The following is a 26160-nucleotide window of genomic DNA, read 5'->3' as shown; positions in this document are numbered from 1 at the left end:
GGGCCGTGGAGCTGTGCCCTGCTGAGAGGGAGAGCCGGGGGGAGCCTAAGTGGGCACGGCCGGGAGCGGAGAAGCCACTTGTGAAAGGTCACCGCTGCCCGCCACGGGGTGCCGAGGAGCGGGACGCTGCGGATGCATTTCTCGGCGGGGGGCAGCTAATAGCAGCGGCACGGAACTCGTGAATCAGCAGCACTTCCCCCCTTGTCCCCCCCCCCATTATTATTATTTTTTTTTCATGAAAAAGAAAATTAAATAAAATCCCTAAGAACCAAAAAGCGAGCCGGCCCCGAAGGAGCGACGTGAGCACTGACCATGCTGATTGGGATCAGAGAAGCCCTGGTGTTAAATTGCAGCCGCCCAGCCCTGCTCGGCAGGGTGCTGGCCACGCAGCCACCGTGCACGCGGCCACTGTCACCCCCCTGCCGTGGCGGTGTCCCCACAGGTCCCCGGCCACCGGCCCCTCTCCGTCGGGGAGGAAGGCTGCGGGGAGCAGGCAGCGCTCCCATCCTGCAGCGCCCACTGCTGTGCCACGGCGCCTGGAGGATAAGCGGTGAGGACGAGGAGAAGCGCAGGGGGAGGAAGGCACCGTCCCTCAGCTCCTCCGGTCACAGCCTGGAAAGGGGACAAAATGGCAGAGTCAGCATGGTTTTGCAGAAACCTCCCCAAAAACCCTCCGCACCCATCCTGCCGACGTGTTACCGGTTAGGTTCCCAAGGGGAAAAGGGCTTGCAGCAACAGCAGGACCCCCCAGGGGCTTTTTGTCCCTTGTCCCCACAACCTTTGTGCAGGGATGCTCCTGCACCAGAGAGGTCCCAGGACCCATCTGTGGCCCCCAGCACCAGGCACTAGGGTGGGAGCCAGCTGTGAGCAGGTTATGGGGCCGGGAATGAAGGGGAAGCTGCCGGGCAGCCCGAGTGTGGCTTGGTGCAAAACCTGCTCAGAGCTGACTGAGTAATTGCACAGCCTGCTGCTTTGGGGTTCATCAACCTTCAGCTTTCCTTGCCCGGCTGCCGGAGCCGTCCTGGTGCCTGCTCGGAGCATGGGCTGGCAATTAACTTCCATCCTGATTAATGGCTTAAAGTCTGGGTGATGTTGGGGCCGTCTGACTGCTGGCTTCGTGCTGCTCCTGGGAGCACCGAGCACACGGGGACATGCAGGTGGCACAGGGGAAACTCAAGCCAGCTTTGGGGCACAGGTAAGGAAGGGAGGTTTGGTTATCAGGGGCAGGGGGAAAAATCTGTGCCTCAGAGCCCTCGGTGAGCTCTGAGGTCCACAAGCAGGACCTGCAGCAGCCAGAATTGCCCTCGCTGCTCTCCCTTAGCTCACCCTAGAGGACCCCCACACCTCTCCCCTAGGTCCAGGGGGGCGCGGGCAGGGACTTACTCCGCCGACTTCCAGAAGTGCCCCGGGTGGGAAAGGCGGCGGTTGCGCTTTGGCAGTTTCTCCAGCATGTCCATGAGCTTGGTGAAGGTGGGGCGCTCCTCCTGCTCGTAGGCCCAGCAGAAGAGCAGGATGTCCTGCAGCCACACGGGGCGAGCACGTGAGCACCCAGAGCCATCCCCTCGCCCACCACCCACCCATGCACCCCATATCCACCCCGCATCCCCTGCAAGGAGCCCTGTCTCCACATCCTTGTGAAGGGCTGAGGTGCAAGCTGGCACAGTGGCAGCAGGACCAAACCTCACCCGAGGGACCCTTTGATTTTTTTTTTCACTTGCGGATCGCAGGTAGCACGGAGCATTTCCCGAAGCACATCCCCCCTCCGCGCACGCATGCAGGGATCCGCCTGCCCCACAGCACGTACCGAGATCTCCTTGCCCATCCCGATCTGGCTGAGGTTGGGCTTCATCCCCCGTCCCACCTGCCATATGATCGCCTCCGCCGGCTGCGTCTTGAAGGGCCACTCCCGCGCGTGCAGCTCGTACCAGATGGTGCTGGTGGGAGACAGGAGGATCAGGGGCAGCAAGGAGCCACCCCGAGGGGGCACGGCTCAATATCCCACACCTGCAACCACCTCTCCCTGCCCCAAACCCATCCACAGCCTGTCCTTACAGCCGGAGATGCTCGGTGCTCGTCACAAAGACATCAGTGCTCCCCTCCATCCCTGCACGCAGGAGCACGAGCAGGGGAAAGGCGAACATCCCCACCCGGGGGAATCATCCCCAGACCTGAAACAGCTCCACCACATGGGATTCTCCAGCCACTTCCCCCTCACTTCGAAGCAGCATCAATCTCGTGTGGCGATGCTGCAGGCAGGCAGCCCTGTCCGTGCCTATTGTTTTGCTCCACGTTTATAAAAATCACTACGAAGGGACTCAAGAGAGATAAAATATCTGCGTGTGCTGTGCTCGGCAGCACAAGGCAGGCAGCAGGGACAAGATGCTCGGTGGGCACAGGGAGAACCCAACGCAGGGTTTTGGTGGTGCCTGGATGCATTAAATGCTGCAAAATTCAGGTTTCTATCTGGGAGCTTGAGCGCTGACTTTTCGCCTTCCCCAGAGTCTCTAAAAGCTCTTTCCCTGTTACTGTCCCCAAATCACAGGAGGGGAATTATCTCCAAGGGGAGCTGTGACAGTGACAGCCCACAGGGACCGTCTGGCATCCTGCCCAGCTCGCAGGAGGGCACAGAAACATGAAAGAGTGAAATTATGAGAAAATCTTTAAAGGAAACTGCTGGGTCCTTTACTGAATTGCTCATTCTCGAATTAAAAAGACAAAGTAACCAGCTTTCACTTAGCCTGACCAGATCCCTTAATTACTTCTTTTTTCTCTTTCTTTTTTTTTTTTTTTCTTTGTGCTCAAGTTCTACCTCGGGGGGAGGAGAGCTCCAAACCCTTTCAGCTTTAATTACGGCGGTTTTGATGGAAATATTGTCTCAGATAAGAGCTTCACGTAAAGTAACCGCCGTGGCCCGCAGTCTTCAAGGTGTGCACGAGAAAATTAATCCTCCAGATAAAACCTCCCGCCTATCTTGGGAAAGGTTTTATTGGGGCGTGATGGGGCTCCTGCCATAAAGGATGCTTTCTTCTAGACAAATAGCCGGAGCGATGAGCCGGTCGGCTGAACGCTCCCACTGAAGGAGACTCATCAATTCTCCTCTGCTCAGCCTCCTGGCATCTCCTCCCCCTGCGCGTTCAGCCCCCGCGGCAGCCCCCGCCGCTCAGACCAGCAGGCATCCAGCTGGGAGAATCGGGGGAGTTTGGTGGCTTTGGGATCTGTGGTCCCTTCCCACGGCATCCCCATCCCACTGCAACCCCATCCCATCATATTCCCTTCCCATGCCATCCTCATCCCACTTCATCCCCATCCCATTCCAGGAGCTTCCTCATCGGTACCCATACCGGGAAGAGGCAATTTCCCCAAGTCACCCTTGTCTACACGTGAAACAGGAGGACTTGGTGATCGAGGGGGTTGAACCCAAGCTCTCTGGAAGCAGGATGATGCCCTGAGCCCAGTGATGGTCTCAGGCCACGCCGCAGGGACTCACCCCAGTGCAAAAACATCCGAGTGCTTGGAGAAGGGCAGCTTGTCCTCCTCGGTGTCGGGTGAGAGCTGGCGGATGATCTCGGGGGCGAGGTGGCACAACCACCCGTTCTGGATCCGCAGCTTGTTCTCCCTCCTGCCAAAACACGGAGACAAGACCATGGGTACCACAGGGCAGGCATCGCCACCAGCAGCCCCCAGCCCCTGCTCCTTCTCCCCATTTATGCCTATTTTTTTGCAGGGCATCCTCGCAAGGCCGGGCTTTAACCCCACTGGGATAAACGCCAGCAGGTGTGGTGGCTTCGTGCCTGTCCCTGCCAGGTGGTGGAGCACAACTGGGGCTGGCACCTTGCTCTGTCATGGTCCTCACTGTGACCATTGTGCCAAAATGCCTTGGAAGAGCAGGGTAAAGCGTTATCTTGGGTAAACCCCAACAGCACAAACACCTGCGCTGGTCCTGCTTTGATCTGAGCAGGGGCTAGGGACCTCCGAGGGTCTCTTCCAACCCTATAGCAGTCCAGAAATGAGTGTTTTCAGGCGTTCGACCCCAAAGAGCCCCTCCAGGCCATCATTTCCCTACCTCCTCAAGATCTTCCCCCAGCCAGTACAAATACATTGGTTACAAATACATCTGGCCGACAGCTGAGGATGATGCTGGTGGCTTCCTCCCTTCATCCTCCCACAGCACCTAGGATGCACCGGTGGCACAACTCATGCCTCTCTCTGCTCGCTCCTGCTCCTTCTGGAGCTGCTTCACCAAATTAATGCTTCTCCCCTGACAGCAGCAAGGAGGTGGCCACGGTGGGGACATGTTCCTGACCACGGTGGTGGGACACAGGAGGGCTGGAAAGGAGCCGGTGTCGCCTTGGCGCTACAGCGGGCAGGGAGCGCAGAGCAGCTGGTGGGTGGTAAGATGTTAAGCAGCTTCACTGTGTGCCAGTGAAGAATTTGGCAGCGTCATTCTTCAGGAGGTAACAGAACTGCCCCGTGAGAAGGAAGAGCTCGCTGTCTCCCATGGAGGAAGTTTTCCCAGTTTGTGCCTTGACGCCTTCCCAAGGATGTGTGGGGACGCACACAGAGCGCACGACTGCTGAAGGAGCCCTGGGACTCGATGGCTCCTCTCCTTAGTGCTCCACCATGCGGGCAGTGCAATCCCAAATTTGGTGAAATTACGACAATTTAAGGTTTTGTAACAAAAGCTCGCCTGCCTTCATAACTGACCTGCCCGCTTTGACTACCAGAGGAGCACCACCAGCTGAGTGCCGAGCACCACTGCTAAACGGCAGAGCAAGAGTGAGAGCAGAAGAGCTCTTCAGCCTACTCCAAGCCACCCCACGCCTCTCCTAATTACAGAGCAGCCCTACCGAGCCCTGCAATGTTTAAAAACAGGAAAAAATAAAGACAAGATCACCAGGATAAGATAGTTTCAATAGCCTTCTCACATCTAGCAGGGTGAGCGCCTCGCTGTGCTGGGTGCTCGCATGAACTCCAGGCAGCCTTGTGCTGGGAGGAATTGGAAACCCCAGCATTTTTTAGCCCTTGGGAAAACCAGCCAGGCTGTAGCGCTCAGTCACATAAAGTGACATCCCCAACCTTCACCTGACCTGCAAACATTTGCTCACACACATGTGGGGAGCCTCCAGGGAACCCAGGTTGGGCTCGATTCCTGTTCCTCATCTGCCAGAGAGCGTAGCCAGCCATAAGGAGCCACCCTGAGCAGGGAAACCAGACCTGCAGGCACTTTCTGCTTCAGAACCTGTGGTGAATGATGAGTGCAGATCCCAGCCTTCCCCCAGCTCTCCACCAGCAGAAGACACGTGGGGGGCTGGCAGTCCAGGGCAGCCACCCCCAAAGCTCCTCCTGCAGGATTTTCCCTGTGGTTTCCATTTTCCTAGCAAAATGCTGCTTGTTCCTGTTAGACCTCGTATTTCTGCCCAGCCCCGTGTGCCTTCCTTCCTCTCCTGAGCAGTCTTCGTGGCTTCATCCCCCAATGTCATCCCGATCTTGGGCAGAGACAGCCGTGCATCACCCACAGCACCAGGTTCCCATTTCCCTGGTGCCCCACTTTGCTTTTTATCTCCAGAGCATTGCTGATGATAACATCGTGGAAATATCATAGGCTCTGACCAACCATGGGACACATCCACAACACATTCATTCCTGAAAAATCTTTGCCCCCTGGCAAAATCTGCCCATTTTTACCCAAAGCCTATTGCTGCTGCTGCAGTGAGCTGCAGCCTCGTACAGGCAGGAGCAAAGTCCCCCCAGCCACAACCTCTCCAGCAGCACCATGTGCAGTGGGTGAGGCCAAAAGCAGCCCCAGAAGGCCAGCTGGGCACCACACAACCAGCAATGGTTTTTGTTCAGTATTACCCAAACCAGAAAATAAAACCTCTACTCTTTTTCCCCTCATTTCCTTTCCCCCACCCAGCTTTGCTTTTCTTCCTTTGAACGACTGCTGAAACTCTCTGCGCTGCCATGCATACAGCTTGCAAACCTACCAAAACACTTTAAAAAATAAAAAAAAATTAATAGGGAACATTTACGAAATATGCTTGACTTCAAACTGAAAGAGATAACGAAACGTTGTGATGCTGTAAATGTCCTGAGCTTGGCTCTCTGCTTGCTGTGCTCTGCTCCATGCTCTGGCTTTGTGCAGACACCACGGCCAGATGTCTGTAGCATCCAAAAGGTCACCAGCACGGCATCATTCAGCAGCCAAGGAGCAGGGAATGGAGCAGATGCCATCGGATTATAGCAATATCATTGGGGAAAGGACAAGGAATTAAGGCAGCTTTCCTGACCCCGGTGAAGTGGACACCCAAAGGCCCCCTTGTCCTGGTGCCCACCAAGGCTGCAGACCCAGGCAGCCACATGCAGATTAGCTTTTGGGGTCCCGCCATGTCCCCAGCTCAAAGGGGAGCTCCAGGACTGGGGACAAACCCAGGATTGCCATCGCGCCGTGTCCTACCTGCCTGCTTGGAGAACACCCGAGATGCTGAAGAGGCCGAAGTCCGTGATCACCACCTTCCCGTTGTCATAGAAAACATTTTTGGACTTGAGGTCCTTGTGAAGGATCCCCTTGGCATGCAGGTACCCCATCCCCTAGGGCAGAAGGGAGACGAAAAAAAAAAAAAAAAAAAAAAAGAAAGAACTGAACAAGAAGCACAAACAAAGAGGATAACTCCAGAAAAGGGGCAACCCCACGACTGCTCCCTGATTAATTGATTACACAGAGGAAGAAACGGCAAAGCAAAGCAGCATCCCTGAAATCCTCCGCTGGGAAATTGATGGTGATGTTTTCGCCTTCCTTCTCTTTTGGGGTTGGGAGCAGAGGGGGAACAAGGCAACGCTCTCCATCCCACTATCACATCCCCTGCCGGAGCCATTAGGGCTTCCCACGTGCGCACCGGCACGGTTAGACTTGGAACAAGAGCCTCGCAGGAGTCCTGCCTTAATTCCCTTCCCCTAGGAAAAACTACTTGCCGGTTAATTAAAATTATTGCTAATGAGGCAAAAAAAAAGGCCGCGGGTGGGAAATCCAAACTCGGCTGCACCGGGCTTGTTACGCGGCATCTGATGGAGCAGCCTGCGGGCAGACACGTAGCTCAACGGGACGGCGCTGGGGACATTTATCCTGGCTGCAAGGCTCGTGGTGCTGCCCCACTTTTCATCCTCCTAAGCAGACTGGGGAAACTTGTTCCAGATGGAAGGACCCAAGGATTAATGCCGAAGGGGCTACTGAACTGTTGCTTGAGAGCAATTATCAGTTCACCACTGGCACGGGAGGGTTGAAGTGGGTTTCCACAAGGCACCATCTGAGCTCTGATCATTTCATGTATGGCCATAGACCATGTGGGAACCTGCCCTGGGTAACCATGGGGGGCTGCAGATGCCCAAGGTGCCACAGCCGGAGCTGGATTCGTTAGGGGTCTGCAAATCCCAGCACATGGAGCAAGGATAAGGTTTAAAAATCTGCTGTAAGACACCGCCAGTGCCTTTGTGCCTCATGTTCTTCATGCGGTAGCTATACGGTGCTGCATCTACTGTGCAATTATTTCCTGGCATTTTGGGGCTGTCAATCACCCTGCAATCAGCTCGTGAATGCTGCCCATCCTGAGGCCAAGCACCACGCCGAAATCTGGGTGCGCACCCAGACCCTGCACCCCGGGAGGAGGGTGCAGCCTCCACGACCTCCTGCTGAGGGTCTTGAGAAGAGACCGGGTTTGGGGGCTGAGTTTCAGAGCTGGGATGCAGTGGTTAGAATGGGGAAGGTTAGAATGGGAAGGGATGCTTCCTGAAGGGGCTGTGGGTGCCAAGGTCCAGGTTGGGGCACCCTCCAGCCGTGCCACCGAGCCTCCTGCAAGCTGATGACTGCCACGATGGCTCTGCTCCACGATGCATTTAGAGAGCAGGGAGCACGGGAAAAACTTTGCTGCAGGCATTCCTGGAGGAGCAATCAGCCCCTCTGACGAAGCCGGTGACTCCGCGGGGGATACCACAGATCCCACAGCAAATTCCATCTGAGACAAGGCACGGCAGCGCCGTCATTTGCTCCGATGCCCCGCGTGAGCGAAAAGCCAGCTCCCTCTGCCGGCTTCGCTCCTTAAACAAATTAACTTTCGGCTCCCGAGGATCGCAGCGGAACAAGAGCCCTTGCACCCGGTAATCCAATAAGCTTAAAGGATCTCTTGTCTCATGCGGAGAATCAAAAGATAAAGTCACTCCAGCGCTGGGCTGGGTGGCGGAGCCAAAGCTCCCTGCGTCGCCCGACCCGCACCTCCTCAGGGCGCTGCTCCCCAGCCCTGCCAAAGCCCACCCCGTGCAATTAGACCTCTGCTAATTGCAGCTCCACCACCTCCTCAGGGCAGAGCCAGCATCCCCTGCCCGGTGCAGGTTTCAGGAGGCACCCAGCTGAGCCTTGCCATAGAGGAGAGGGTGCAGGAGAGGTTTGCCATCAGGGATGAAGCTGGGTCTACAGCATTTTTGCTGATTTGCTTTGGCAAATGTCACGGGTGAATTTTTCACAGTGATGCTCCCTTCTCACGGGTCCAGCCCTGCTGAGATCTCCTGTGCTAGTGTTTCCCTGTAAAGCCATGAAGGGCTTCAGGTCCCCAACCCACGTCGAATACAGGGGCAGCCGCAGGAGACAGCAGCCTCCCAGCCCGCTCCTTGAAACCCCAACCAGTAGGAGGAAACAACTGGTACAGAGAGAGGGGCCGGCCCGAGCCATCAACTCCTGCTGTGAGCATTTGGGAGGCAAGAACATATTTGATGCTTGAGATGTTTGCTCAGCAGGAAAAATCCTTCTTTTAAAAATAGAAAATACAGATCAGGAAAAAAAAAAAAAAAAGGAAGAAGAAGAAAAAAAGCGGACACCCCAACTTCAATCCAGAGCTTTGCAAGAAGGTGCCACCACCCAGGCTGGGGCACACGCGGGGTGGATGGTGTAACCCAAGGGGCTGGGAGCACCCCTGGGATGGGCATGGAGCCCCATGGGGTGGGCCAGGAGCACCCATGACCAGCCAGGTGCCCCAGCAAAGACACGGGGTTCACCTCTTGTTGCTTCTCTCCATCACCATGACACAGGGCTCAGCCACATCTGCCCAACACCCCTTGCACCTCCCTGGCCTCTGCTCCAGGCTGGGCCAGCCGTGGTGCCCTTGGATCCCCTGGGAGCTGCAGGGATCTCTGCCAGCCCCGTGTTTTGGACCCAGAAGGTGCTGTGGGTGCTGGGCCAGCTTGGCTGGGTGCTGACACGCACACGGGGGGGTCCTGCCCTGGCCCCGCGGTGCCACCATCTCCCCCCAGCACGCCGTACCTTCACGATCTCTTGCGCTATCTGCCTCGTCTTGTTGACGTCCAGGACGATTTTGGCGTCTCTCACCACCGAGTAGAGAGTCCGTCCTTTGCACAGGCTGGAAGGACAGGAGAAAAGGAGAAGATAACAGCACGGCTGATAAATCCCCTGCCCAGCAACATCCCCCAGTGACAAGGGCAGGGGTGGCAGACAGCCACCGGGGGTGGCACACCTTGGGGTGCACTGGGGGCTCAGCAGCAATACTGGGGGCACTGGGAGGGAGGGAGCCAGCTCTGCCACCTCCAGTGCCATCCCTGGGGCTCGTCCCCATCTTGTCCCCATGTCCCGGCCAGCAGAAGCCCAGCTGGCCCTCTCACCAGCAAGCATCTTTTTTATTTATTTTTTATTTTTTTTTGGTGCAAAACTGTCCGCGTCTCCTCCCCGCCTCTTCCCCTGTGGGATACAATGCTCACAGATGTAACATGAGTCAAAAGAGGAAAGACAGGGAGAAAAAAAAAATAAAAAACACACAAAAAAACCCAATGCACTGTACAATGTCCTCCAATTTTCCTTCTCGTACCAATTACAGTAAAATCTATTTACAGAGCCTTAATTACCAAAGGCAGCTGTAGGGGGAGGGGGGGGCATATAAACCAATTAAAAATATATTGACATTTGAATATCATAATGGAGTACGTGGGTGGATGCTGCCTCGACTCCCGCCCACAAAAAAGGGGCTTTTTTTTGCTTTTCTACATCCACCCACGCTCATTACAGGCAACTTTGGAAGGATGGGACTGGGTACCTGTGCCTGAGAAACAAAGCGCCAGGCAGGCGCGCGTCTCGTTAAAGAGGCTTCAGGAAGCGCAGACGTTAATTGATCTTGTTCTCGTTAACGAACACGAAGTTGCAGGATTTAACTCCTGTCCACGCTCCCCTCCTCCTGCCCGCTGCCATCCCCTGGGATGCAAAGCAAAGGCAGGTGTGGATGTCCCCAAATTTCCACCCAACTGCAGGGACTCACCTCCAGAAAGAAGGGGAATGCTGAGCTCCCGGCAGCACTTTTGGGGATTAAATTGGTTGGGTTGGGATAAATCATTGCTTGGTCCCCTCAAATGGGCTTGCAGCACCTCGTGCCCCAAAGCCCAAATCTCCATGTGTCTAACGAGCACCATTCCCAAATTGTACTAACGAGCACCATGCCCAGGTTGAGCAGCGAAGCAGGAACAAGAGCGAGACAAAATTTCACATCTTTGGGAAAGATGACAGCACCTTTCAAAGCACATTCCTGCAGATCATGTTGGAAATAGCCTTGCCCCATGCACATGAGCCAGGAAGACACCGCAGGGCTCGGGGCATCCTCGCACCCACCCCTGCAGCTGCCTGCTCGCCCCTGCCCAGCCGCCAGCACCTGCAGGAGCCACACTTGTGACCGCACGAGCTGCAGCATCCGCAGTCACAAACGTCAGCTTTCTCTAGCTAAACCAGCTGCTTTATCTGCCGGAATAGTTTGACTGCAGTCGGGGACAAATATGAGTTTTTCTGAAGATTAGGATGCCAGTGCTCTCAATATTGCTTGGGAATGAGTGATAAAGGCAATCCGTGCCCCTGGCTTTCTGCAGCTGGAATTGAAGGGGGCAGAATAATAACGGACACGAATTCTGTCTCCACCATGAAGTTTTCTGCATTGATTTGCTAAATAGACTTGTAGAGCTTAAGCCCCACGAGGCAACAGGTTAACAGCTTCAGCCCCAGCTCGCTGTCCCTGGCTGCACACACACACACACACATTATGCACACACACACACACACGTTATCACAACTCTCCCCAACTCCCAGCAAATGCTGATTTCCCTCTGGAGCAAACTGTTACCAGAAGTTGCTTATGGGCTGGATTAGTTATGAATCAACAGTACAAATTCAACTTAAGAGCTTAGCTTTGATTTCAGCCCCAAAGTGAGTTAACATCAGCTATTTTCCTGGAATAAAAAGGACTGGTTTAGGAGGAGAAAAGAAAAAAAAAACAACCACCGATTGCTGCTTCTCCAAAGTGCAGTGATAAATCCTTTCCGACGAGATTCCCATCTCTGCTGCCTTCCCAGCCATGGGGGCTCCACGAAGGGAGGCAGCGGCCACAGGAGCCCTGATGCTTGGGGACATGCAGCCACTGCTGGTCTGTCCCCGGGGACGCAGCCCCGTGACTCGCTCCCTGCTGATGAATAGCTCCTCGGTGTGAATTCACCCAGCCGCACCGGGTGTTTGCTAGCGATTTGTCGCTGGATAAGGAGCTGCCAACGCAGCCACAAAGCCCTGTTTGCACCTATTATGCAGCACCTGAGTCTATTTAGCAAGCACCTGCGGAACCTTTTCATGGCAGCCCCCGGCAATTTGGGTCCCTCTCGCTCCTCGCCCGCTGTGAATAGTCCCCATCCGGGCGGGAGGAGCGGGCACGGAGCGCTCAAAGCGCACAAAGCGAGGTGCCGGGGGCGCACGCACGCATCCCTGCCTCGAGCGGTCGGTGCTGGGAGGTGGCACCCACCCCGCTTCGGATCACGCGGCGTGACACCTGAAACGAAGGTGAAATAAACCTCTCTGCACCCAGGCAAGGTGGTGACATGAGACCAAACCCAACCAAAGCAACAGGGAGATGCTCAAATCCCTCCAAAGCCGGGGTCCTCTGGTCCTCACGTCGACCCCAAATGTTCCCTCACCGCCTCCCCAGCCCCAGGACAGCCCCGGCCCCATCCCACTGCAGATGCTTGCTATTCAAGATGAGTTTTTGAAGTGTTCAGCCAAGCAAGCCAAATCCCAAATTGCTTTATAAACACTCTGCATTTCACCAGCGTGGGCTGGAGACATCAGCAACGGGAGCAAAGCCAAAGTGACTTGCAGAGGAACAATTCGGGAGGGATGAGTTAGGAAGAGCAGGAGCACTGCCTCTTGATATTTCTGCCATTTGATGGGGGGAGCAGCCTCGTCCTCGTTGCAGTACTGATGGCCATCACCTCGATAGGGTTTAAGACCTCAGCCTGGCTCCTGCTCACTCGTGCTGGAACAAATTCCGCACCCGATGGCACCTCGGCGGCCGTGCTCAGCTCGTGAGGCTGTCACTTCAGCAGGTTTTGTGCGCTTTTCTTCGCCCTGCCCAACCATCCATACAAATGTGACGGTGGGCCATTAAACAGGATCTAAATAGGATCGTTGTGAACACCCCAAAGTGATAAATGCCAGACTTCGGGCAGCTCATCGCTTGCTGCTGAATTGATGTATGGGGAACGGGCTCAGATGCCATGGTGACAGCCGGCATCATCCGCCCAGGGGAGAGACAGGAGGAGAGAGTGGGAATTACTAATAAGTGCTTTAATATAAAGCTACCCCTGCCAGCAGGTCACATCTGAGCTCGGGCAAAGCCGGAGCAAAGGAAGGGCTCTGCAGAGGCTGCTTGGATGCTTCCAGATCCGCCATCAGTCTACTGCTTATTAGCATTATGCCAAAAAGGAGCGATTTGGGGGCAATATTAAGAAAGATGCCATCACAGCAAGCAGAGGCACATCGCTGGGACTCGCTGCTTGGCAAGCAGGACCAGCACAGGCACAGCTGGCACATGTCGGGTGCCGTGCAGGAACCCAGAGCTGCATGATCCCCAGCTGGGATGCCAGCAGCACCCGCTGTGATCGGGGGCTGAGAAATCCCAGCCCTGCCAGGGCTGGTTTCAGCGGGATGCTCCGCTGCTGAAATCTCTGCATGAAGCCCAGCAGCTCTTCCCTTAGCCACTAACACCCCGAGACCAAGTGGGGGAACTTCCCAGCCCTGGGAACTTCAGCTTTAACTTCATTTTCCACCTCATCGCTACGCCCTCTGGCAGGCAGGGAGCTGCCTTCCCTCCTCACTCAGCGCTGGTGACAAGTGCCACGTGGGGTTTCCTTCCTCCTGGGCACTGGGGGAACACAATCCTTCCTTGCTGGGCCACAAATACAAAAACAACGAGTGCATCAGCCCAAGGCACCGCCGAGTAGCAGCAGCAGCGAGCCCGGACCTTCCTGGAGCATCCCTGGGGAGGTAAAACACTTCCCAGGACAAACTTCACCTCCCACCCAAAGCCAGGCTCTCCCTGGCTTTATCAAGCAGCAAACACTTGTTTCCATACAAAAATCTCCCAAAGCTCCAGCAGCAAGGGAAGGAGGGTGCTCAGCACCCTCCAGGAGTGAGCAGTTCAGTCCCAGAGCCTGCTGTGTGCCGAGCAAAACCAGCACGCGGCACAGGAGGCACAAAGACACGTTGCTGTGCTCAGCCCTCGCTTGCTGCCCCATGGAAACATCCTCAGACAGACATGAGGCAGGCAGCTGGATTTTCCTCCCTGATAGCACAGAACCAGCAGGGCTGGGGAAGGAGGAGGAGGAGAAGGAGGAGGAGGAGGAGGAGGAGGGCAATCAGTCCCCGCAAACAGCAGCCACAGCCCCGGCATGGCTTTGGAAGAAAATAGTTATTTGGAAAAAGCCAACTCTATGCATTTTTATTTCAAGGAGATAGTGGCAGAGGAGGCGAGCTCTTCTACGGCTGCTTTGAAAACAGCCACGAGACAGGTGAATGCAAAGCAGCCACGGTCCCCAGAGGCTTATCTAAAGCCCTGGTGGCAAACAAGTCGCCCCAGAATATTTGATACGTGGTGCCTTTGGAAAGGGTGCGCTCGTAATCGGCTCGGGGAGGGCTGGCTGGGTGCACAGGGACATGCAAGGATGCTTTCACCCCTCCTGGTAGCCTGTGTTCCCTGATCCCTGAACCCTCTGCTACTCTCAACTTCAGGATGCCAAAGAAATAGAGAAACCCCTGCTTTTGAAGAAGCAGCAAGCCTTGTGATCGAGACGGCAGCTTCCCTCGAACCCGACTGTCCTCTGGAATAGCCATCGTAATAATTGTTAACAAAAAACAAAACAAAACAAAACAACACTTGTGTTCGCTCCCTTAATGTGCTGCCCACGGGGATGGATCAGATGCTGCCAGCCGGGACGTGGACTCCAGACTCAGCCCCAAGCTCTCTCTCGGGCACAAAGCACACCCCAAAGGACCGTGCCGATGCCTTTCCCCAACCCCAAACCTCCTCACCCCGAATATTTCGGTCTCCTCCCCTCCCGTCCCGCTCCTCCCGCTGCCACAAGCACCGCTGTCTCCAGGCGGAAGATATATGCCCGCTTAATGTATATATTAATACACGTATTGACTTTCCCGTTGTCAGTCGTTATCAAGATTTATCCAGCCTGATGGCCTCCTATTGATTGGAAAGAAGTGTATTCCCACGGGTCAATCAATTCTGATCCAGCCCGTGGCAAGAAGTCAATACCTATTTATTATGTGATCTATGGGCTTCATTACTTTAAATGCTATGGAAGGAGAAGTGCAGCAGAAGCTGGAGGAGAAAAACAACCGAAAAGGTAGGAAAGGAGCCCGCTCCTTCAGCCCCAAAGCAGGTGCTGGAGGACTCCAGTGCACGAGGAGGTTCACAGGAGGCAAAACCCCGCTGGTTCTGCTCTCCGACAAAGCACCCGAGGGAGAGAACCCCCTGTCCTTTGAATCCCATAAATATTCATCCCCCAGCTCCCTAAGCAATAAGGTCTACAAGCCCCAAATCCTGCACAGCTGAGCTGGGACGCTGTAAATGTCAGGAGGAGAGGAGCTCCCCTAACTGCAGAAACAGGGGGCCAGAGCTCCCAGGCACTGCAGCGCCATCCCTTTACCCCAGCAGCCTGCTGTTCGGGTCATTTAAACCTCAAAGTTTTGGGTGTTTTCCTCCTTCCACTCCTTTTCCAGTTTGACCACGGATGGAGTGAGAGGAGCACATCCCTGCAGCTTCCCCAACCCCAGGGGCTCACTGGGACAGGAGGTGATGCAGGGAACGCGGGGAGGACCAACAGCACCCACCCTGCATTTAAAAACACCGTGATAAAGCAGCTAAAAATGGGACCTTTGAGTTGGATGTCACCAAAAGGACACTTTTCATCCTCGATGTCTGGCTCGCGAGCAGCCTCGCTGGGCGGTGCGGATGTCTTGCTATGCCAAGCCGGCTGCCAGCCCTCTGCTGAGCGGCTGCTTTGCACAGAGATGCCTTCAAATCTCACATCTCAAACACCTTATTGCCCAGAGCAGAGGTGGGAATTTTTTCCCTTGGTTTATGCTCATCCCCAGCACTCAGCTCCCCCCCATCCATGGGCTGGCTGCGGGGAGCCGCTGGGAGCTGCTCCCTCTCCGGCACAAGAACCCAGCGTTCCCCTGCTGAAAGGCACCTTCAGCAAATTAATCCTCCTTACGTGGGCCTGGCCTTGTCAAGCTTAATTCTTTATGTTCTTCACCGTTCTCCTTGGTCTTCCTAGAGGGTTACACCGGGGACATCAATCAGAGCACTCCCGGCGGCTCCTCTGCCCAGGCAGGAGGCTCACAGCGATGGACCTGGCTCCTGGTTGCACCCCGGTAAATTTGGGGTCCCTCCAGCACTGCACCATGAGGAGCAAGAGCCCAAAACTCAGCCAGGAGCATCCCAGGCTGCTGGGTGCACAGCCCCTGCTAAGCTTTCCCATCCTTTTTTTCCTGCTTGCAAGCAACTTTCCCATCCCACAAGGGCCTTCCGCAAAAAGCCCCAAGCTGCTGAGCCCCTCTCCCAGACCTCAGAGTGCCAGAAAGGATAGATAAGCACTAAAATTTGGGTCTTTTTTTTTTTTTTTTTTTTTTTCCCCAGGAAGGAGCATGTAGACTCCCAGAAACCTGCAGATTCTGCACCCCGGGGGTGGCTCGAGCCTTTTTGACAGCACTGTAAAACTCTGATACTCTGTCCTGGCCGGGTCCCACTAGGTGGCCAAGGTGTCACCTCCCTCCTGGTGGCTGTGGATGGGGACGGCAGCAGCGTGAGCTCACCCGGACCCAGCTTCATCTCATTCATCGCCAGCAAAAGCCACTTCTGGCTCCCCCCCGTGCCGCACAAACCGCAATTTCTCACTCCCTCCTCTCCACCCGGCCGAGGACTTGGGAGCCGCTCCCCACGCTGTCCATTAAGCACTACTCGTGGCACCACGGCTCCCACCCGCTCTTGCTCGAGACTAATTAAGATGAATGCTAACTGTCCCCACCGCTCATTACCCAGGAGAAAATCCATTAGCAACTCCGGCGGAGCCACCACCGTGCAAACCACCGCTGCATTCCTACGAGCAGCTGAATTTCTCCCCTTTTTCCGGACTTGTGGGCTCATGCTGGGAGGAGACACCTCGGGATGCTCGGGCTGGAGCAATGGTTATCGCCCAAGAAGGCAAAAGGCAGCCCTGCCTCAGTTTCCCCTCGGCTGTGATGATGTTTCCACATCAGGAAGCTGCACGCGGGCTGCGGGGTTTGGAGGGGGAGATCGCTGCCTGCTGATGAGCGGCCTGGAATAACACGATTGAGCAGGAAGGAAGACGTGGGGATGTGAAAAAGCAAAAATAAACCCTCCTATAAATAACCCCTCCGGGCTGCACGGCGCGGTGAAGCCCCTTGCAGGCAGAGGCAGCTGCTCGGAGCTTGTCGCAGGAAGCCGGGGGGGCTGCAATAGCTGCCAGGGGTTTCGCTTCCCTCGGTGGGGAAAATTCTCCATGTCCTTGCGTGGGCATCTCTGGGCACCCCCAAGGAGCAGGGCCCCTCCTGGGAGAGCCAGCAGCTCCTGTCTGGGCATCCTCAGCATCCCAGTGCCTTGGACCATCCCCAGACACCAGCTCCTGCCTGTGCCATGGCAGAAGGGGCTCCAAGATGTGGCAGGGACCCCAGGCACCGGGGAGCATCCCTGCACCCTGCCCAGGCAGCACCATGAGAGCCCCAGTGGTGCTGCTGAGGATGCAGCAGCAGAATAAAGCCCCACAGAAAGCCCCAAAGGGAATAAAATGTGCCTGGAAATCACCTCGGGGCTAAGGGCTGTGCAGTCTGGGGCTTCCCAAAAATCCGCTGAGCCTGCTCTCTGCGTCTCCATCCACCACCCTCCTCCTCCTCAGCTCTCCAGCACCCTCGTAGCCAGCCCAGCACCAGCACCGGCCACGAGCAGATCGTGCAGAGAGCACAAGCACAGCAGGAGGAGGCTGAACAGCCCCCGGCTGAAACCGAAAAACTACAGCAATGCTGCTCCAGCCTTCGAAGAACAGGGATAAAAGTGAGTTCACGGCCGTAGGCGAAGAGCACGCAACGCTCAGCGATGCTGTGAGTGCAGATTGTTTTTCCAGCAATCCCGTAATGCCGTATTTTGACCTTAAAAAGGACCGGGTGCAGCTGGGGAGGAAAAGAAAGCGGAGCGGCGTGCTTGGCAGCCCCATTAATGCATCAAGCGGCTGCGGCGCACGTATTTATTTTGTCAAAGCTGTCAAGAGCAGCACCTGAGCGGTTTTATATAAAGAGGCGTTAGAATAGGAAATACTTCAGAGCTAAATAAAATAAAATCAAATAAATTGCTCCGCTCCTGGGGTTGAATAGGACTGGAGAGGCGAGCAGACCCGCGTTGCAAAGGGCTCGTGGCTCTGCGTCCCGAAACGCTGCTGGGAGAGGGATGGAAATTCAGCCTCACCTCGGGGAAACTCGGCTGCACTCATCACCTGGAGGTGGGGGAGCAGCTGAATATTCAGGGATAGATGGATTTTACATGATGGCAGGTCAAGGCTCGGTGATCAGGGCAGACACGGGGGGATTCAACACGTCTCTGCAGCACGGTGCCTCTGCTTCTGTGCCCGAAGGCCACGTCTCCCTCCCCTGGCCCTGGCCCATGCACAATTTTGGGGACAAATACTTTGGGAAAGGATAAGGAACGCTCCAGGAGACCGTGACTCATCTTGTAGGGTCTTGGGAGTGAGGAGTCCCCATGGACAAGCCCCTTGGAGCACCAGCCCTCCTTGAGCGCGCCCAGATTCCCACATCTCCTCTGCCCTTCTGGCTGTACCGAGGACAATTTGATGCCACACTCACGCCCTGCTAAGCCTGCAGACAGATGCCTGAGCCATTACCACACCACCAGGCCACTTGTGGGGCCTGCTGCCCCACTGCTTCACACCCTCCAGACCCCATCACTCATCCAAGCACTGGGGAAGGGACCACACAAAAACCCCCTCTGGGCCAGAAGCTGCTGAGACAGCACCGTGCTGCACTCCTCCTGGTTAAAACAAACCTCCAGGCTCTGCATTTCCAGGAGATTAAACTGCCTGGCCCCACGTAGGAGGGTTTTGCTGTCCCACAGCATGTGTCAGAGGAGATGGAGGACATCCCTCCACTAGGGCAAGGAGGACTGGCCTCCTGGCACCTTATCAAGAGGTATCGTTGGCCTTCAGGAGGACTTTTTGGTGAGAAAACCACGCACGCGAGATGCCGGGCCCTACCTGGTGATGATGGCGAGGTGCGGGGGGCTCATGCAGGCCCCCATGAAGAGCACCACGTTCTCGTGCCGCGTCTGCCGGTAGGCCATCACCTCCCTCTTGAAGGCCTTCAGCTGGTCCTCGTTGTCCCGCTCGATGTCGATGAGGCGGATGGCCACCTCCCCGTGCCAGCGGCCGTGGAAGACCTGCCCGAAGCGGCCCTTGCCGATGAGCTCGCCGATCTCCAGCTGCTCGAAGGGGATGTCCCACTCCTGGAGGAAGATGCTGGTCTGGCTGGCCTTGCGGGGGAAGTTGCGGGCGGAGAGGAGCGAGAGGTTCATCTCCTCAAAGTCATCCTCCGACTCCTGCGCCTCCTCGGCGCCTTCCTCGTTCTGCAGGAGAGGGGACGGGGAGGTGAGCGTGTGTGGGTACCGGCACCCACCTGCCACCCTTGGGTGCTCAATGGGGCTGCACCACGCAATGCGACACAAATTGGGGAACTGTTGCCGAGGGGATGCTCTCCCTGTGTCAAATTTTCTGTGCATCTCATCAAATTTCACTGAATATAAAGCTGAGGGCAGACACGAAGCTCATGAGGGACCCGCACAGAGCCAGCTGGGTTGGGAAGGTCCTCCAAAATCACTGAGCCCAGCCATCAGACTGCCCAGCCCCATCACCAAACCACGTTCCTCGGTGCCTGGGCAGGATCAGGCCTGGCTGTTAACTTATTTATCTGCAGCTTTGCTGCAGAGATGCTGATCTCACTGGGTGCCTTGAAACACGCCTTGAAGTGTCCGTGACTTGGATGCCCACAGAGCCCCACACTGACCCAGACAGTTCTGTGCAATCGTTTCTGGAGATGCACAGACGATGAAGGCATCAAAAGTCCAAATCCCCAAACCCTGCCTTAACCAACTTCAGTTTGGGGACTTTCCCTTTCACCCCACAAACAAAACCCACAGCAGCTCACCTCTGACGTGGGCTCCACTTCAATTTGAAGTAATGGATTTCCTTCCAGGCTGTTAAAAAACAAAACAACAACAAAAAAAACCAACCACGGTGTGAAAACAACATTAGGTACGTCACTCACCCAGGGGATGAGTGAGGAGAAGTGCTGGCTAATTAGCCTTGCTGCTAATTGGGGAGAGGCGCCCCTTCCCCACAAATTGCAGCCACCCGAGGGGCTGAATGAGCACAGGAGGGGGATGGATGGGATCCATCGCTGAGGTCCCAGGAGGGGTTGGTGACAAGAAGCCCCTTGGGACCTCACAGCTTTGACCATGTTACAAGTCTGGCCAGGTGCTCGTGGCACATTGAGGTGGTTTCTCAGTTTTGATTTGTTTCTGACATCAGGACCTGGGGGGTCAAATTGTCCCCATCTCAGAGCCAGGGCTGCATCAGCAGGAAGAAAATGATGTAAAAAAATCCCCATCTACCTCCTTACAACCACTTTTGGTTCCCACATGCTGCTATAGCACATAAACCCCTCACTGCCACCAGCATCCCAAAAGGGCTTTTCCATAGGGCCCGGCACTCACATGGGGTTGGAGGTCACAGGGTGCAGGACCACCTGCGGGGCTCGGGTCGGCGTCTCGGGTACCACATCTGGGGAGGAGAGAGCACAGTGAGAGCCAGTGGGGAGCCCCCGGGGAGCCCAGTCCTCCTTCCTGCCCCCAAAACCCTTGGATCAGAGCCGGGTGCAATTCTGGGGATAATTTGGGGCCGCCCAGCCCTGTAGTATCTTCATAGCACATGCGGTCCTAGAGCAATGTATGGGTTTGGGGGAGCATATATGGCTTTGGGGGACCCAGCTCCACCTCCCTGCACGAATCCAGCCACGCATCCAACCCTAGAGGGACCCTGCCCCTCTCCAAGGGGTGCAGCTCAGCACCCGGCTTCGTAGGAGAGCCTTACCTGGGAAAATGAACTGCTGTTTGTACTTGTAGTAATGGGAGGCTGCAAAAGAAAGAGAAGGGTAAGTGCCAGGCAGACAGGGCTGCACCCAGTCCCCCACCACGAAATGCCAGCCCTGAGCCTGGTCCCTGCCCCATAACCCAGGGAGGACCCGATCCATCGCACACACGCTCCCTCCTTGGCTCCCTAAGCCCATTTGATGTGTGCAGAGGTATTTTCCCTCCCGTGCTTCCAGCGTAGCCTCCGTACACACTTTTATTGTAAGCTCTACGTTGCTCGAGGGACAAGAGCCACCGCAGTTGGGTTGGCTGCACATCAGCCCTTAAAACTTCACTCCTCTTTTTGCTGGCATCAGCAATCCCTTCACACCCGTAATTAAAAATCGGGGAGTGCTGATGCTGCCTGTGGGGTTTGGATGCCCGGTTTGCAAGCAAAACCCCGCGGGGTTTGAGCGGTGCGATCGGCCCAGCAGCACCAAGCGATGGATTTTCAGCTGCTTGCACCCGTTTTTGCCTGCTCCAGCCCATCAGCTCTGTAGCAGGACCCGAGCACACCTGAGCCGAGATCAAAGGAGACCCAAAGGTAATTTGGGGCAAAAAAAGGTCACCATGCTGCAATCCCCGAGCTCAAATCCTAATCCCTGAGATGACCATCTTGGTGAGGCCGCTCTGAACTTCCCACAAGGGAAGATGAAAGCGCGGTGAGCCCCGCTTTGTGCCCGACCAGATCCTCTTCTCCCCGGGGCATAGGGCAGGGGGTGAGCCCCTCTGAGCTCTTTGGGGCTGATCCTGCCCCGCTCCATCCCCGCCAGCTCGATGAGAGCCCCAGCTCCGGGTCAGGAGGTGCTGCTGCCAGCTGCGGGCTTCCTCCTGCAGTTTGCACTTCAAAGGACATGAAATAACAGCCTGGGGGGGGAGGTCTCTGTTCCAGAAATAAAGCGTGATGGGGGCACCAAATGTTCTGGGGGACCCCGAGACACCCGCAGGGCCCAGGGCTTGTTCAGGGCTCATTTGGGGCCACACTGCCCAGACATCGGGATGCTTCAGCCCTATAGGGTGGGAGCAGAGGTGGCTCTGCAGGTGGCTCACATCCCCCCCATCTTCCTCTGCTGTCTTCTTTGTCCCCCCCAGCACCCTGCCCAGCCCCTGGCGTGCTCCATCTGGAGGGACCCAACCTCCTGGCCACACAACCAAGAGGGGACATGGACCAAAAGGGGTCACCAGTGCCAGGCTAGCCACAAGTGTCTCAGTGTCTTGGAGCTGGGTCACAGCTGGGAGTCCCCCTTGTCACCCCTTTTTGGGTACTGCTAGAGTGCATGGGAGGAGAAGGTCATGGCCAGGGATGGCTGAGCTCCTGCGTTTTGGGGGATTTAATGCATCTCCTGCATCCTGCAGCCAAAAGGGACCAGCACCCTGTGACCATATGTCCTTTTCCACCTTCCCTCTTGGTGGGATGAGCCATGTCAGATCCCCCCAGCACCAACAATTCGGAACGTGCACTCCAACCTCACCCTACAAACAGGAGATGCATTGCCCCAAAACATGGGGATGTCCCCTCCAGGCACCCCAGCAAAGGGACAAGACCTTGTTTCCCCACTGAGGCCACACACCGGGCACACGTTAAGGGATACCTGGAAAGGTTTTAGCAGCCTCAATCTCAGAGCTGCTCAGGACCAGCCTGGATAAAGCCCTGCGCTCTGCCCCTGCTTTGAGCAGCAGCTTGGGCAAGAGACTCCCGAGGTCCCTCCTGAATTATCCAAAACTCATTTCTGCTTCCTTTTCCCCTTTCCCAGCCTGGAGCAGCCCCTCACCCCGAGGACACCTTCAGCAGACCCCCCCCGACACGTGCCTGGGGGCTTGACGTGGAGGTGCGGAGCGCGGCACGTACCCGGCAGGTTGAACTGCTTCTGCTGGCGCGGGCACTGCGGCGAGGGGTGCAGCGGGGACGGCGGCGTGGCGCTGGGTGGCAGCGGCGGGGCCGGCGAGGACGGCGTGGAGGAGGTGGTGGAGGACGGGTTGCTGCTGGAGTCGGGCTGGTAGGGCACTGGGATGTGGTCCTGCTCGACACGGAGGGGGGAAAAGGAGAGGGGAGATGGTGAGAGCGGTGCCGGGTGGTGCCACGGTGGCGTGCTGCAGTGTGGAGGATGCCAGGTGACAAGTGGCAGCGACACGAGTCACCCTACTCCCATGTTTTCAGGAGTCCTGGGGAACAACCAGAGCCCCAGCATGGCCAGGGGGGTGATTTCAGGCAGGATTAGAAGGACCAGACAAGGTTCCTGCAGTCCAGGCAGCACCCGAGCATCCCGGGACATCTCCCAGTGCTAGCTGACCTTGCCCTCCAATAATTGCTCCTAATCAAGGTAAGGACAAACGTGATGGGACACACTGGGATTGGTTATTTAGGGCCACCTGGGACAAAACAGGGCTGAGGACCTGAAGGATTTGAGGGTCTGGAAAGGAAAACTGGGGACGGAGTTCCCCACGTTGCCCACACCCATGCTGCCCAGCTGGGAGACACGTTGCAGGGTCTGATTTCCCCACTGGAGATGGGAGCTCCCCCTTGGCAAACCCCCAGAAATCTGCACCAGCCTCCCAATTTAGTCCCATTTAATGAGGTTTTAAATGAGCTGGGCTTTCCAGGAAACCCATGTGTGCTTTGTACAGTCCACCCTGACACAGATGACAGCCTTGGCTGGGCAAAATATTTTTTAAACCAACACCGAGCGCCACGAACAATGAGATCTCTACGCTGTGCACAGGGAACAGGATATCTCTGAAGAAAAGCTTTTAGAAAAACAACAAAAGAAGGGGGCCTGATGGATAAAGCACGTTTATAGAGGACACTGTAATGGGAACAGGAGCACTCAGCCTGGGAGAAGCACGAGGACAATTTCCTAGCAGCTGCTGATCCAGCGGTCTCTATCAGTCCTCCTTAGAAAAGCCCCATTGCATCCTCAGAGCCGGGTACAGCTCGGTGATCTGCACTTGCACATATTAGGACATCCAGATTTATGTATCAGCACGGGCACGAGTTTCATTTGTAGCTTTCAAAGCATGAGATAGGTCTACAAATATATGGTGTGCGTTGTTACGCCCTGCTTAGGAGCGCGGTGGCAGGAGGAGACCGGTGCTGCTGCCCTTCCTGTCCCAGCCTGTACCAGCGGGCTGAATCACTTCCCCAGTGCCATCTAATAAGATAAAGGAGCGTGGCGGCGACATGAAAAAAAATCACTGGAAGGACCCACGCTAGAAAGAAAAATGCATCTGGGTTTCTTTTCACTTCCCGCGGCAGCTCCGCAGTCTCCCCAGGTGCCACCGAAGCCATTTGCACCACGCCATAACCGCAACAACAACAAGGCAGATAATTACTCTGAGGATCTCCTAAGAGCCTGGGGTGTAAAAACTCTAAATTTTCTCCAAAATAAACCCATGCTGTTTTATTGCAATTAATGTAGCGCAGAGAAAGCAGCCAGGTGCACTGCCCGCTCTGCCTCGACCGGCGGGGCCAGGGACACGAGCAGACTCCTTGGGGCTTGTCTGACTTGGAACAGTTTTCCTGAAGTTTCAGGCAGCAGCTCCAATCCCACATGATTTTTGAGCTATTTGAAAAAAAAAATAAGCTTGGAGGACGCAGAATGCAAAGAGAAACCTCCCCGGTGGGTGTGCCTGGAAACCCAAGGAGCCACAGGAGCAGGAGATGCTCCATCCAGGGGAAAACCAACCTGTCCTCTCCTGCCCCAAGCATAGGGCACATGGGAACAGGAATTTAATTAATTCTTCCCTTTAAAAATGACTTTCAAAGCTCCTACATAGCAGAGGGGTCTGATGCTCCAGGGGAGGACACAGACTGGAGCAAGTTGTGGCAGCAAGGGGATGGCTCTGGGATGGATCCAGACAAGGGGTGGCTGAAGACCCAGCAAAAGCCACCAAGATTTTGGAGATTCCCCTTTTGGGGTGTGCAGGAGGGTTGTGGGGCATCGAGGCAGGAGCAGAACCTCGGTGGCTGCTGGGCAGGGGTCTGGGGACCACGCCGCGCTGCTCACCTTGTTGAGCTTGTTGGTTTTGGGGAGCGTCTGGCTGACGTGCAGGTCCGAATACCTGGGGGGCTTCCGCAGGGGGTTGTTGATATCGCAGGGCACCGACTCTGTCCGGACTAACCTCGCTGCGGGGAGAGGGGACGGGGGGGACAGGGGTGGAGGTGGGGAAAGAGAGAAAGGGGGAGGCTGTAAAGGCACACGTCGGAGAGCATCAGCAGTCACCAGGAGCCCCGGGATTCGGCCAGCATGAGCATTTTCCCACCCAGTGCCACCATCCTCTTCCTTGCAGCAGGCCAAGGAGCCGGCTCAGAGCCTCCCACTCGCAGCAGGGACCTTTTAGGAGCGTTTTGGGGGGGTTAATTCATTAATGCTGAACATCGGCTGCAGGGGCTGCCCCCAAGCCACATCACTCCTTGCTCCTGCCCTAAAACGTGCAGCAGGCAGCTCCGGCTCCAGCAATTTCTCAGCCCGCAGCCGTGACCCCAATTTCTGGGAGTCGCCCACCGCCGAGCCCTGGTGCCACCAGCGCAATGCGTTTCCCTGGGACGGAACTGCTGAGCAGGCTTTTGGTGATCGGGTGGTGTTTAGCGCTCACGGGCAGCCTTATTAGCTCAAAATTAAACTCAGAGCTGGAATTGGCTTTGAAAGCATTTCCACTAAGTGATCTCAGCCCTTCGTCCTCCGCCGTCGGAGCACTCGGCCAAAAACTGGAAGAAAAGAGGTGGGAAGCGGCGCCCGTCTTCCAGCCGCAAAATCTCCCTTTCCAGGCTTGCAAAAGTGCCCAAATTTCCAAATTTCTCTGGATTTCCAATGGATTCTCAGGGCAGGCAGCTCCGGAAACACCAGGAGAGCATCCGGAGGGGCACGGCCGGGACCCGCATGCACCGAGAGCCGCGGTGGGTCCGGGTGCCACGCGTGCGCCCTGAGTTAGCGAAAGGCTAAAACCTTTTTGGCACTTACCCCGTGCGGTGGGGAATCTGAAAAGAAAAGGTGGCAGGGGGAGGGTGGGTGGAAGCGGTTTGCAATGCAAATCTGCCTCGCCCCGCACGGCTCGTCTCCCTACAAGCGGAAAAGACGGTCGGTAAAATTTTCACAGAGCGCCCAAAGCGGTTTCGGGAGCCTCGGGGGGGCGAGGGCTCGGGCTCCCGAAAGTCGCCCGGGGGCTTCTGAAAGTTTTACCTGGAGGCAGCATCCCGGGAGGCAGAAGCGGAAGAAAGGCCCTTACCTCCGCGGTGGATGATCAGCAGGTGGCACGGAGGGGCCTCTTTGGTGCATTTGTTGTGGCACTTGAGCCTAAAGGGGGGGACACGGAGAAACCCGTAAGGAACGGGGATGGACGCGGCCCCGGCGCATCGCCCTGCACCCGGGGCTCGTGGCCACATGATGGTCCCCTGGGGAAAGCCTCCTTCCCTACTTCTGCAGCCCCAAATCGTCATTTCTGACTTTTAACCAAAATATCAGCAGCGTTTGTGGGACTTTTGGTGAATATTCTGCAATATTCGGGGGGGATGGAGCCCATGGAGGGCTGCACCCCATGGGCAGGCACATAGGCATTAACAGGCTCCTGCCCCAAAATGTTACTA

General features: G+C 56.1%; 1 protein-coding gene across 1 annotated transcript in view; it reads right to left on the bottom strand.

Moving 5' to 3' along the window:
- Positions 1 to 1379: 1379 nt before the first annotated feature.
- KSR2 (kinase suppressor of ras 2) overlaps positions 1380 to 26160 on the bottom strand; it is a gene marked incomplete at both ends in the record, with an annotated part of 53986 nt that continues 29205 nt past the window's right edge. Inside the window, 12 exons of the mRNA XM_082774445.1 lie at positions 1380 to 1517; positions 1805 to 1934; positions 3488 to 3619; positions 6455 to 6588; positions 9305 to 9401; positions 18652 to 19019; positions 19598 to 19646; positions 20166 to 20232; positions 20542 to 20583; positions 22429 to 22597; positions 24584 to 24702; positions 25803 to 25870. Coding sequence (XP_082630571.1) covers positions 1380 to 1517; positions 1805 to 1934; positions 3488 to 3619; positions 6455 to 6588; positions 9305 to 9401; positions 18652 to 19019; positions 19598 to 19646; positions 20166 to 20232; positions 20542 to 20583; positions 22429 to 22597; positions 24584 to 24702; positions 25803 to 25870 — 1513 coding nt within the window. The remainder of the gene's footprint in view (positions 1518 to 1804; positions 1935 to 3487; positions 3620 to 6454; positions 6589 to 9304; positions 9402 to 18651; positions 19020 to 19597; positions 19647 to 20165; positions 20233 to 20541; positions 20584 to 22428; positions 22598 to 24583; positions 24703 to 25802; positions 25871 to 26160) is intronic.

Source organism: Aythya marila (genome assembly GCF_965140915.1).
Source record: "Aythya marila genome assembly, chromosome: 17".
In the NCBI taxonomy this organism is placed as follows: Eukaryota; Metazoa; Chordata; class Aves; order Anseriformes; family Anatidae; genus Aythya; species Aythya marila.
This window is presented reverse-complemented; position numbering and strand designations above follow the sequence as displayed.